At 39.5% G+C, this 14317-nt stretch overlaps 1 protein-coding gene across 8 annotated transcripts in view; it reads left to right on the plus strand.

Annotated features, from left to right (window-relative positions):
• Nucleotides 1-14317, plus strand: part of stx1a (syntaxin 1A (brain)) — a 45711-nt gene that overhangs the window by 21599 nt on the left and 9795 nt on the right. For 5 of the 8 annotated variants that reach the window (XR_016117244.1, XM_089014580.1, XM_089014584.1 and 2 more), the window contains exons 4-8: nucleotides 4970-5044; nucleotides 5273-5346; nucleotides 6210-6318; nucleotides 11263-11336; nucleotides 12220-12354. Coding sequence is in view for 5 of the 8 variants with exons in the window: in XM_089014580.1 (XP_088870706.1) it covers nucleotides 4970-5044; nucleotides 5273-5346; nucleotides 6210-6318; nucleotides 11263-11336; nucleotides 12220-12354 (467 nt within the window). In the remaining 3 variants the exon portion in view is untranslated. Of the gene's footprint in view, nucleotides 1-4969; nucleotides 5045-5272; nucleotides 5347-6209; nucleotides 6319-11262; nucleotides 11337-12219; nucleotides 13022-14317 lie in introns of all 8 variants that reach the window. The other 3 variants (XR_016117246.1, XM_089014585.1, XR_016117245.1) reach the window with 2 other exon arrangements.

Below are 14317 nucleotides of genomic sequence, written 5' to 3' on the forward strand. Positions count from 1 at the left end.
CAAGGGATCATTCCTCAAGATCGTGAAAGAAGAAGGTTATGTTCCTCATCAAGTGTTTAATGCTGAGGAAACCTGCCACTCCACTACATCAAGCCATCGAAGACCATCACAAAGGTAAATAAAACGACTTTAGTATACCGTAATTCATTTCTTTAATTATAATACCGTTTCATTTTAAGGCTTACAAAATTAGAAAGTGGAAAATTATGTTTTATTGGGGACCTGGGAACGGATTATTCTCACTTTAATGGTTTCCTGTGGGAAATTAATTTTTGGGATTCACACTTTTCGCCTGACACACTCTGTGTGGGAACCAGTTAAGTTCGTAAGCCAAGGTATCACTGTATCTTGTTTCGATGTCGGGGCTTATTGGCCTTGACTCTCTTTCTCATTACCCTGACTGATGATACGACGGGCGATGTATTCTGCCACGAAAGATCAAAAGTCACCGATGACTGCTTTCCCCAGAGAAGGGTCAGCATTAATGGAATGGCCTTCTCACTCACCTTAATTCCCCTGGGAGGGAGTTGAGAGGTTCAACACAGTCTTAGACAGAAAAACATGCAGGCTTTGTTCAGTAAGAACATTTCTATTAGGCACATCCATTGCCAAAAAAGCTTAAACTCCCATTATAGATCACCTCTTTGCACGCGTTCCGAAAATTCTGCTGTATCAAAATGTTTATTAAAAAACTGAAAGTGGGAATAAATGACAAAACCACGGTTGTGAAAAAGTAGTAATAATAAGCATACATGTCTGGACTCAGTCTCTCCCAGCTGTCTCCGGGCTGTCGGTGGGGGACACCCTGAACTTGTTGCCAACCAAATGCAATGCTCTCAACAACCATTTGCGATCATAATCACGCCGAAGGACAATTTAGAGTGCCCAATCAAACTGCCTTGCATACTTTTGTAATGTGGGAGGAAAATCTATACCGGCACAGGGAGAGCATGTAAAAACCAGACAGAGTGGCTGGAGCCAGAATCGAACACTGCACATATGTACATACTGTACTGTACAGCACAGGTGTAAAAGTCAAGGCCCGGGGGCCAAATCTGGCCCGCCTCATCATTTTACTCGGACCGCGATAGCAAATGAAGCATGTCAAGTTCCACGATGCTTGCTAAAGTCTGAACCACAATTTCAAATTTTCCCACAATAACAGTCATTATATTCGACTTCAAATTTGAAAACTAGTTATTCATTAATTTGTTGTGCGCTCCATATGTAATACGTAGAGGAGCTGAAACATTCTAATGTCTTCCCCAAATCCATCACGGCCCCCTGAGAGGAAACCGTAATGGCAATGTGGCCCGCGGCAAAAATTGACTTTGACACCCTTGCCGTACATAGTATAGTATGTACAGTAAAGTCTCGTTATATCGATATCGGATATATCGATAGTCCCGGTTATATCGATATTTTTTCGGACTCCCTTGAATATCGATATAACGAGACTTTACTATATATATATATATATATATATATATATATATATATATATATATAGCTAGCGAGCTAGGAAGCTAGAAATCGAGCGAGATAGCTCGCGAGATAGGAAGCTCGCCAAATAGCTAGAGAGATAGCTGGCAAGATAGGAAGCTAGCCAGCTTGCTAGCTAGCTAGCGAGATAGCTAGACAGCTTGCTAGCTAGCTAGTGAGATAGCTAGCTAGCGTGACAGTGAGACAGCTAGCTAGTGAGATAGCTAGCTAGCGAGACAGCTAGCTAGCGAGACAGAGCTAGCTAGCGAGACAGAGCGCTAGCTAGTGAGCTAGAAATTAGGACTTTTTGTCTCCTGCATTATTTCACATCATCTGTTGTGCCAAACTGTAGTGCCAAAACTTGCCAGAAAATTAGTCCACAAATAAACACACACACACACACACACTGGGATTTCACACCAAATTCGACTTGTTTTGTTTTCTTTATCATTACGAAACTTGCAAGTATTCATTGCGAAGCATTTATTTTAAAGTGATGCATCACAGTTTGTAACAACAATTTGGTGCATCACGTTTTAAAATAATTTCCCCTATCACAATACGATGGCTGCCCCCACTGTCACACTGCAACTCCCACACTCACCGAAGGCAGTGTGCCAACACTACCGGCACCTTCTGCAGAAACAAAGTCGTATTTAAGGCTATTTTAACAAAACAATGCTCTTGTTACAAAAATAAATACATAAAATGAATAAACGAATAATAAACGAATAAAACGAATCAACAACAAAAGACCAATATCAATAGATCCTATTTTTGTTGTACGTCTCTCACATGCAACAAACGCCTATTTGTACCATTGAGCATTTGTGGACATGTGTGAGACTGAGGACACACAAAGGCACTGGGCACGCATTGAAGTTGACATACGTGTAATGTATGTAATGGATCAGGGAACAAGCCAAGTCATTAACACTGATGAGAACCACTTGAGCTATTCTCGGTAGCCATTAAAAATGGCTTTCGATCGAGTCCAACGCATCACGTGAAAGGGCAGCAAAGAGGGGTTTCAATCAACAGTGACATATGTGAAATCATAGCCACCCTATTACAGTGTCTTTTCTCTGAGCTTTTAAAAATGATGCGTTTAAAAAAATACATATGTGTATGTGCGTGTGCATGCGCCCGGGCATATAGGTACGTGCGTATAGGTGTATGTATGCATGTATATATACACCATATTTTCCCATATGGGTATAAGGCGCATACAAAAGCCTTGATTTTCTTCAAAAGATGGCCCTGTGCCTTATACGCAGATGCACCTACAATGTGAAATAATATTGAGCCAAAACAGATCCCGCAACTACTGTCGGCAGCCGCCGACTCCGAAATTAATTTTTGGGATACACACTTTTCGCCTTACACACGCTGTCTGGGAACCAATTAAGTTCATAAACCAAGACATCACTGTACCGTACATTAAAAGGAGTGTATGGCGAGTGAAAAAAAAAAAACAATTGAAATTCATGCGGAACGTGTTTTGCTGGGATTTTGCTTGTTTGCGAGTTTATTTATCCCTTCTCCGTGCAATAAAAATTGACATGTAATTGCGCTTCCGCGATGTTTGCTGTCTTTCCTCGCGCTCTTCTTTAATGGCTGACGCGCTCTCCATCGTTTTTATCATTCAGCAGGAAACTTTTCCCAAGCTCATTTAATTCCGTCTCCATCCTTCCCTTCCTCCCTCAATTTGAAGCCGGCGAGAGAGTGTGTCGCCATAGCAATGCAGTATTCATGCCGGCAACAGGCGTGACCTGAAGGATTCCATTTGAGGGGCGAGAGGGGACAGAGTGTGAAGCCACAGCTCAATTGATTCTTCAGTTTTACCCTCCAATTTGCTTTCCTGGCACTTGTACTGATTCATCAGCATGTGCGCTTTTAGCTTTCTTCTCGCCAGCCAATTACAAGGCTTGCTGGATACCTGATTGAGCGAGTTGGCCTCTTTTGCTTGGTAACCGGGAGGGGGGGATGGGAATTTAATCTTACTTCTGAACATGCACACAGAGAAAATGGCCTGTTTTCAGTATCTGACCGCTGACCTCACGACAGGTTTCTATGGTTACACTACTCCATCACCTTGCACCCCTGTGAGTTGAAAACTCGAAAACCATCCTCGGCATTCTAATATTAGTGAATGAAAATGCCAAGTGGATGTATAGAGTGACTACTTTTTTCACTTTTCAATACCTAAACTTTTTGTTTTTCCTGTATTTTATAACTTTTTTTACACAATGATACCTCAGTTTACGAACCCCTTGGCTTATGAACTTTTCGGTTTTTGAACGTTAAATTTATGAACATTTTACCTTGGCATAATGAGTGATGTGCCGTTCTCCTAACATGAAAATGGCAGCCGACTGTTTTGGTCCTCTATTCCCCGCCCCCAGTCTTCGGTTAAAGTCACGTGATTGGTCAAGAACGCAGCAGTGATGGGAGGTGGTTTAAACATTAAAGAGACATGCAGAGGACAGTGAGAGTTTCAACTTTGATAGTTCAAAGGCAGAGTGGAGACTGCAAGGTTAAAATATCCCATCAATCCAGCTCCACAAACAACCCGCACAAGCCATCTGTACACTTGATGCAAAAAGCTATCAACCCAGCTAAACAGAACACAATTGATGAGGAACTAGATAAAATTATCACAGAGAAAGCACCGACAAGGGATCATTCTTCAAGATAGTAAAAGAAGAAGGTTATGTTCCTCAAGTGTTTAATGCTGAGGAAACCGGCCACTCCATTCCATCAAGCCATCAACGACCATCTCAAAGGTAAATAAAACGACTTCATTATACAGTAAAGTTTATTTCTTTAATTATAATACCATATCACCTTTATTATACATAAAATAAGGTATATTTTGTGTAGTTTTAAGGCTTATAAAATTAGAAAGTAGAAAATTATGTTTCACGGGGACGGATTATTCTCATTTTAATGGTTTCCTATGGGAAATTAATTTTTGGGATACACACTTTTCGCCTTACACACTCTGTCTGGGAACCAATTAAGTTCGTAAGCCAAGGTATCATGTCTTACTACAACTTTTATATGGGAATTGTAATCATTTATAAGGGCAGCTTTTAGCCAAGGTTGATCAGGAAGCCTTTCGTCGTTCGATATTTTGGAAAAACACTGGCATACTTTGTGCAATCCAGTGAAATTAATTGAGGCCATCAGAATTAATTTTTGCTTAAATTTCCACAATAAAGAGGAGGGTGGTCCACCGGGGGAAATGATGACGGTCTGCATTGTTCTATTTGTGTGCCCTGATGAGATTTTTGTTGGAACATAAATGACTTGACCTAAAATTGTCATCAACGGCGCCGCTCTTTCTTTTGTTTTGACTTTCTCAATTGAGTGAAAGTCAGCAACCATGTTGTTTGTCTTTATGAAGTGGAAGCTGGATTGATTTCATGCCAGTTCGGATGTGATTCTCTATTGTGTCTGAGTCAGGTTTATCTATTTTCCTCAGGAACAAAGGCCGATTTGGAGGATCTAATGGCAGACATCAAGAAACTGGCCAACAAAGTGCGCTCTAAATTAAAGAGTGAGTTCAATAAACACCCCAAATGATGTGTCAATCAGTCCACGTTTTAGGAAATTGAATTGAAGTAAAACTTGTTGACAAAAAAAATTATAAAAAAATATAAAAAAAAATAAATATTTACAACCAATGCAATGTCATAATAGTTATATTCATTTTGATATACATACTATTAAATATGAATTTTTTGGGGGGTGTGGGGTATTTCTTATGTGTCTTTTTGTGTTCCAGGCATTCTACACACAATCGAGCAGGAAGAAAGTCAGAACACGTCGTCAGCTGATTTGAGGATCCGCAAGACGCAGGTACATTCGTGAATGGCAGTGAATGAGTTATATTTTTTTAGATTATTATATCATTCATCACCCTCTCATTTCGGACTGACATCTGAAAGGACAACCAACACCATTTTTTTTGTTTTGTAACTGACATCAGAAAAATGTTTTATAGCATCAAAAATACCCAAAACACGCACACTGATATTTTTAGTCAAATGAAAAACACCAATAAAAATGACTTAAAGTCTCCCAAAACTACTTCAAAATGATCTGAGAAAGTTTCAGTTTCAGAAGGTCCCGCCCCCTTGTTCGTGACGTCACGCCAAGACGTCTTGCCTTGCTCGAGAATCAAAACAAAGGCTTCAGATTCGGAGAAGATGCTTTCTTGTAACTCATCCAGTTATGAATAGGATTCAAATAGTTCTGAAGAGGAAAGCATAAATGTTTGCAATCGATTAAAGAAGTCCTTCCGTGTCATTTTGAGTCATCTGGACTGATGTGTAGCGTCCCAGAAAATGCACAAGATGGCGCCCAAGCTTCTAGTTAGCTAATTAGCTATTTATTAGCTATCCATTAGCTATCTGGCTATCTATTAGCTGTCTAGCTGGCTGGAAGCTGTCGAGCTGGCTAGCTGTTGGGTATCTGGCTATCTATTTGCTATTTATTTGCTATCCATTAGCTAGCTAGCTAGTGAATATTGAATGAAATAATTTTTTTAAAAAGTACAATTGTGGTCAAATATTAATATAAAGATAAGAGATTTGAAACAAAACAGAGTATCAACATCATCAAAGTGGTCAGTAATGCCATGCATACAAGAATCTCATTTCCAACAGTGACTTCTAAATATAATAAAACATCAATACTAACGTGGCTCTGTGTTATTCCAGCACTCCACATTATCCCGAAAGTTTGTGGAGGTGATGTCCGAGTATAACACCACCCAGTCGGACTACAGGGAGCGCTGCAAGGGCCGCATCCAGAGGCAGCTGGAAATCAGTAAGTCTCGAACCACACATTCGGCAGTAGTCCCTTTTTACCAATATAATAATAATAATAGTAGTAATATAATAATAATAATAATAATAATACATTTGATTTCTAAGGGCCTAGCAAAACTCAAGGTCACTTTACAGTCAGTTAGGAAACAAAAAAATGCTGTCAGTTGTCCTTTAGATGTGTGTCCTACAAAGGTGGGGCTATTGTCTCAACCATATAAATATGGATGGAATGATTATACAATGGACTAAGGCGCGCACTGATCTGACACCCCCCTCCTTCCCCCTATGCACCACTAGAGCCATTTGATTTGATTTGTCAGCTTGTGGCGCCACGGGGGACCTTAGCTGGTCTCATCTGTTGTAAGGAATGGGATTTTGACACGGAGACAGAATTGGAACGTCAGGGGACATAGTAATTTGCAAACATTGAGGGAAACATTTAAGATTGAAACAAAAATCTTAAACTTACAGTATTTTATTCAGATGGACAGAATGAATATGTTAAATAGTGCATCATTGACATCTCAGCTAGTGGGTGTATTTTTTCAGCAATCGTTTTTTTTACTTCTACAGTGTTCTTTCATGGAATGTTACAGACATGGTGGGATTAAGAGCAAAAGAAAGAGGCAGGATATGCCAGTAATGGAAGTTGTCCCCAAAGAGCAGAGAGAATGTTGGCCTACTGTATGTGTTGCTTCACTGTGTGAAGTATACTTTAGCTTGATGCTAATAAGCAATGCAAAATCACCTTAGATGGGCTAGCAAATAGCATCAATATGGCAGCATGATAAGGCTTTTTACAACAAATATTTAAACATAAATGGTGCATCAACACGTCGTCAGATAAAACAACAATACTATTTTCTATGCAAGATAGTTCAAAGTTCAGTTCGCACATTTTAACTCATTCACTGCCATTCCCGAATTTATTCGAGAATTAAAAAGCATAACATCGAACGCCATTCCCGAATTTCTTCGGGTTTTGGCTTTTCTTGCAAGGGGGTGCCGATACAGCGCTCGTCACACCTCTTGCAATGTCTTTCCCTTCCACAAGCGGGCAGAATTTGCCTTTTGTACAGCCGCCCCCATTTCAAGCTCAGAAAACTCTAGTCTAAACCCATATAACTTAGGAATTAACTCTTCTTCTGATAAAAGAAGATAGTCTAAGGCACAGGTGTCAAAGTCAAGGCCCGCGGGCCAAATCCGGCCCGCCACATCATTTTTTTCGGCCCGCGAAAGCAAATCAAACTTGTTAAATTCTGAGCCAAAATGTCATATTTTTGGATGTCAACCACAATAAAAGTCATTATTCTTGACTTGAGATTTGAAAACGAGTTATTCATTAATTTGCTGTGTGCTCTATATGTAATATTTCAAGGGATTTAAACATTCTAATGGGTTCCCCAAATTCATAACGGCCCTCGAGAGGAAACTATAACTACAATGTGGCCCGTGGCAAAAAATGACTTTTATTGTGGTTGACATCCAAAAATATGAAATTTTGGCTCAGATTTTAGCAATCATCATGGAATTTAACAAGTTTGATTTGCTTTCGCGGGCCGAAAAAAATGATGTGGCGGGCCGGATTTGGCCCGCGGGCCTTGACTTTGACACCTGTGCCTTAGACTATTTTTTTTCAGAAGAAAAGTTAATTCCTAAATTATATGGGTCTGGAGTTATCTGATCTTAAAATGGGGGCGGCTGTACAAAAGGCAATTGCTGCCCCCTCGCGGAAGGGAAACAACATTGCTAAAGGTCTTACTAGCACTTTATCAGCACCCTCCCCAAGAAAAAGCAAAACCCGAAATAAATTCGGGGATAGCAGTGAATGAGTTAAGATCTGGGTTTGATTTGGTAGCACAGTGGTGTCAAACTTATATTCGTCACGGGCCACATCGTAGTTACGGTTTCCCTTGGAGGGCCGTTAGGAATTTTGGGAAACCATAGAAATGTTTCTTCATCTTCACATATTATACACATAGCACACAACAAAATAATGAATAACTAGTTTTCAAATTTGAAGTCAAAAATAATGACTGTTTTTGTGCTTTACATGGGACAATTTGACATTTTATTTTGGACTTTTGCAAGCATCATGGCGCTTGATATGCTTGATTTGCTTTCACGGGCCGAATAAAATGATGTGGTGGGCCGGATTTGGCCCCCGAGCCTTGACTTTGACACCCGTGCGTTAGAACATCTGTATGTGGTATATGCGGGTTCTCCCCAGTGCAGTGTTCACGTTCGCTTTCTCCTAAAGTCAACCGGGATACATCCCAGCTCCGACCCAGAAAAGGATTACCAGATACACTATGTTGAACTTGTGAACGGACTAAATGCTTGAATGCTCATTCTTGTACAATTGAAAATGTGCTAATGGTCCGTGAACAAGCAGGCTTTTCCTACCGCGCTCAATGTAAGATTCATGTTTAAATACTACGTCAATGATAATGGAAAAAAAGCCAGTCCTGTGAGGCTTGGCATTTGGCTGCACAAGGTTTGGGTCGCCATGGTAACAATTAACAGCCTGCCTCAGAGTCTTTGCTGGTGCTTTCAGAGTCGCCTGGTGGTGACATGGGCTGTTGCTAGTGTGTATGTGTGTCCACATTTTTTCATATATTTCGGTTGAACCATTGAGGGAATGCGATGGAGATTATGGATAAGGGATGAAGGATCACATAATATAATGTGCGTGTGTGTATCGTTGTCACGATTGGTCATGATTCTCTTGCTCCGTCCTTCAACTCAAACTGTGACCCTCCTGATGTGAAAATGGCAATGACATGCAAGATGTATTGCCGCTTTAAAGAACTTATTAAGTATAGTATTCGGTAGGGGAAAAAAATGGGAGTTGTCAAACACAAATGAAGAAAAGAACAAAGGGTAAAAATACCCAATCATATACTTTATTAACTCATTCACTGCCATTCCCGAATGTATTGAGGAATTGAAAATATGACATAGTTCCATTTTGTTTTTTCTTGCTTGGATACTGATAAATCGCTGGCCAGACCTCTGGCAATATTTTTCCCTCCCACAACGGGGCAGCATTTCCATTTTTTCCATGTCAATGCTTTGTTCCAGTTTCATCTGTTAAAGGGCTACATAAACCAATATGTATTTATTGCATTGTATTTTGGACAGCTGCGCTCATTTCAAGTTCAAATATCTCCAGTACCATATCATTTAGTAATTAAAAGGGGAGTAAAAGAAGCTATTTTCATAAAACAGCAAAACCCTTGACTAAATCGCCATGGTGGGGTGAGGTTCAATTTGGATCGTTCCTACAACCGACTTCTTAGGCAACATAGACCTTTTTTTCTGATGAAAGAAGAGAGTCTAAAATTTGTAACGCTGCATTGAATGTTTATGTAGTCCTAAAACTCAATATTCTGCGGGCCTTGGAATTCGATTGACAATGACAAACACCCTGGCAATGGAGTGGACACATTTTTACACGTGTGGCAGTGAATGAGTTAATAAATTAATCATGAGTAAAAATACTGATGTTTATAATTATTCAAACAAGGGATAAATTGATGATCAATGAAAAGCAGTTTGAAAATGAATGCAGCAATTGAGCAATAGTCATGAAACGTATGGCGAAAAGAAAAATAATTGAATTAATGGCCCAAAAAAAATAACCCAGCACGTATTTAGAAATAGGGTGAAATTAAATATTAATCAAAACCAAAACAAATGAATAGTCTTAAACGAAGAAACAAATGTATCTGTTCATAGTTCGGAAGATTTCGATATGTGCTGGATGACGTTTCTTACATTTACGACTGCCTACTTTGATTACTTTTAGCCTCAAGGAGATTTTGCTGACTGGCCGTGATTTGCATTCTCACTATTGCGCCCAGGAGAAGACCCGAATGTAGCTGAGCTAAGAACTATCTGGACTTTTAAAAAAAAAAGGACACTTCTGCGGAGGGTCATTAAGGCATATGTAGTGCAACTCTTTCTTTGTAACATGTAAAGTCAGCTGAAGCGGCTGCTTGAATCCTCCCCCTGAAATTTGTAACTATTACGCAACATTTGAGAAGAAATAATGACAATGTTGACAGTCACAACTTTATTCGTCCAGCATCTTCGTTAAAAAAAGTACAACAGTCAACGAGCGATTGATACAAATGTAATTCACTCCACACTAAGCAACAGTTTGACGACTGGGGAACCATTCTTTCAAAACATTCTTCCTTGCCACAACCACTTGGAATTTACTGTCAAACAAAAGAGGATAAGGACAAGTACATGTGTTATATTTAAATACACCATACAAATACACTATACACAACAACAAATCTCTGCTAGCTCGATTCTAACACACACTTCAAAGCGCACATATACAGTAAAGTCTCGTTATATCGATATTCAAGGGAGTCCGAAAAAATATCGATATAATCGGGACTATCGATATATCCGACCCTGTTTGCGTGTAATTTTCTCCGTGCGTGCATAGAAATAGTATCGATATAACTGGGACTATCGATATATCCGATATCGATATAACGAGACTTTACTGTATAAGCTAACAAAACTAGCTAACAAAAAGTTAGCGGACACCAGGGCAGACAACTCTGAAAAGTTGCTCCAAGCTGAACTAAAGTACCTTAAGTTGTTGTTGTTGTTTTTTTTTTTTGCGCTTTTTCTGCGCGTTATGTCTGTCCTGAATTCCGACGCCAATTATTTTTAAATCGCATCCTTCACCGTACAGGGGATGGAGGCTAATTAAAAAGTGGTCCGGTCAGATGGCAAAAGAGCAAATAGAGAGGCTAACGCATTTCCTTTTCATTATTTCCAATCATGGGGACAAATAGGCATGAATCGGACAGCGAGGAGGATTACTCCGCTCTGATTGGAGTTTGAAGAGGCCTTCGATTGAAATAACTTGCTTTCTGGGTTCATTCCTAATTGCGTCTTCCACTGTGTGTTTTAGCTGGAAGGAATACGACAAACGAGGAGCTGGAAAGCATGCTCGAAAGTGACAATCCTGCTATCTTCACGTCGGGGGTAAGCGATGCAACTCAATGTCAAAATGAGTGAAAAATCAGTGATGACCTTGGCAAAGGTCAAATTGTTCACCCTCATCACGTTTATTGGCACGTTTAACTAACAATAATCATAATACATTTCATTCATGCTCGGGTGCCGATAAAGCCTGGCTATGGCCTCTGGCAATGTGTTTTTTTTCTTTTCCACAAGGGGGCAGCATTTCCCTTGTTTCCATGTTAGCGCTTTTTTCCAGCTTCAGCTGTTGTTAAAGCGCTCTATAAACCAATATGTATGTATTGCATTGGATTGTATTTGTTGACAGCCACCCTCATTTCAAGATCATATAACTCCAGACCCATATAATTTAGGAATTAACCCTTTTTTTCTAATGAAAGAAGAGAGTCTAAAGTTTCTTAACGCTGCATTGCATGTTTATGTAGTCCTAAAACTCAATATTCTGTGGGTCCTGGAATTCAAGTGACAATGACAAAAAACCTGGCACTGGAGTGGACACATTTTTGCACACGTCTGGCAGTGAATGAGACAAAGGTAATGCAACAAACTGTTTAAAGTTTTGGAAATGTGACAAATATCCTTCAAAACCTGGAAATTAAGAATAAAATGGAGGAAAATCTAAAAAAATGAAGAGTCAAATCCGCTATATACTCACAAGTGTCACAGGAGTGCTGGAGCAAATCCCAGCCATCTTTGAGCAGTAGGCAGGGGACACCCTGAACTGGTTGCCAGCCAATCGCAGAGCTCACAGAGACGACCATACTCACACAGAAGGACAATTTCCAGTGTGCAATCAACCTGCCATGCATGTTTTTCGAATGTGGGAGGAAATCGGAGTACCACAAACTATAATTTTGTCTTTTTTTTTTTTTTTTTGTATATCAAGATCATCATGGACAACATCACCCAGCAGGCCATGAACGAAATCGAGACGCGGCACAACGAGATCATCAAACTGGAAAACAGCATCCGAGAGCTTCACGACATGTTCATGGACATGGCCATGTTGGTGGAAAGCCAGGTGCAAATACTTTTGCTCTATCCATCGCGCGTCTTTGTGTGCCTGATAGATAAAAATATGTGGGATGCAAAAGTGCCCCAATATACTATTCACTTATAGCACAGGTGTCAAAGTCAAGGCCCGCGGGCCAAATCCGGCCCGCCACATCATTTTTTTCGGCCCGCGAAAGCAAATCAAACTTGTTAAATTCCATGATGATTGCTAAAATCTGAGCCAAAATTTCACATTTTTGGATGTCAACCACAATAAAAGTCATTATTCTTGACTTCAGATTTGAAAATGAGTTATTTATTAATTTGCTGTGTGCTCTACATGTAATATTTGAAGAGATTTAAACATTCTAATGGGTTCCCCAAATTCATAACGGCCCTCGAGAGGAAACCATAACTACAATGTGGCCCGCGGCAAAAAATGACTTTGACACCCCTGACTTATAGGGAGATTTCACACTATTTGGATCAATGTTTCCATTGGTGCTTTAATTCTAAATGGAATGAACTAACCTTTCTGTCATGAAATGCTTCATAATTGTGTGATTTTTCCCCCCCTCCCTTTCCCACTAATATGCCTTGTTTCTATTCCTCATTTTTATTCCCCCCCTCACACTTTGTCTCCACATCAATGGCACTAAGCGCTAGAGAACACTGCAGCCGGCTAACGTGCGAAGGTAATTGACTTCTTTTTTGCACATTTTGGGGAATCACCGTTACTGTCCGTGCAATCTTTTGTTCATTCATCTAGGAATATTTTTTTAAAGGGATTTGGTTTCTGATCTTGACATTGTTAGAATGTGCTGAAATAATAATAATAATAATAATAATAATAATAATAATAATAATAATAATAATATCTAAAAATATAATAATGCACTTTAAGATTAAATGATATTTATAAAGAAGGGAATTTTCAAACTGTTGTTTTTGTTCCTGCTGTTTGTAACAGTATCTCCCTGCCCCTTAGTGGACAATCCTTGAATCGCACTTCATCTAAAATATGAATTTCATGTCGTTTGTGCATTTTTGACACTTTTAAAATCCCGCGGGCCTGATTAAACCCCATCGGGGGATGGTTCCGGCCCGCTGGCCGTATATTTGACACCACTGCTTTACAGTTATAGGATATTTTTTTTCTGTGGGTGATGGTACCAGTGGCGCGCCGTGGATTTCATCGCTCGGCCTTCAGTAGTGCTACATCTGAATCAATCCAGGCTGAAAAAAAGTATGGTGTGATTTATTATAAGTCCACTACAAGATATTAGCCAGGAAATAACTGACCAACGTTTCTTAATTAGGTCCATTTTTTTTGTTGAAAAGTCAGTCTTGAAAATGGCTTTAACAGTAAATCTCCAACCAAATCCATTTATTTCCCGCTATTAAATCAACACAACTATATATATATATATATATATATATATATATATATATATATATATATATATATATATATATATATATATATATATATGATGCAGCTCGCTATCAATACAGTGTGCTAGCTCTGGCCAGTATGCTCTTGTCACTAGTGGCTAGTGATGCTATGATTGGCTAGTGACTCGCCATTCATGTGACTAGCCAATCATAGTTTGAGAAAACTGACGTTTCCAGCGCCTGTAAGCAGGTCTTGGGTTACTAACTCGAAATCTGATTGGTTAAGGCAACAGTTTAAGTGACATTTATTTTATGCTCCAGGGCCTGCAAAACTGATTGTGAAGGCGTCCAGGTAGATTTCCAAGTAATGACTGTAATGAAAACTTGAAATCAAAGTTTTTCACAGTACAGTAAAGTCTCGTTATATCAATATTCAAGGGAGTCCGAAAAAATATCGATATAACCGGGACTATCGATATATCCGACCCTGTTTGCATGTAATTTTCTCCGTGCGTGCATAGAAATAGTATCGATATAACCGGGACTATCGATATATCCGATATCGATATAACGAGACTTTACTGTATTTTAGTTTT

The sequence above is a fragment of the Hippocampus bargibanti genome, linkage group LG14 (assembly GCF_051943395.1).
Source record: "Hippocampus bargibanti isolate YZ-2025 linkage group LG14, ASM5194339v1, whole genome shotgun sequence".
Lineage (NCBI taxonomy): Eukaryota > Metazoa > Chordata > Actinopteri > Syngnathiformes > Syngnathidae > Hippocampus > Hippocampus bargibanti.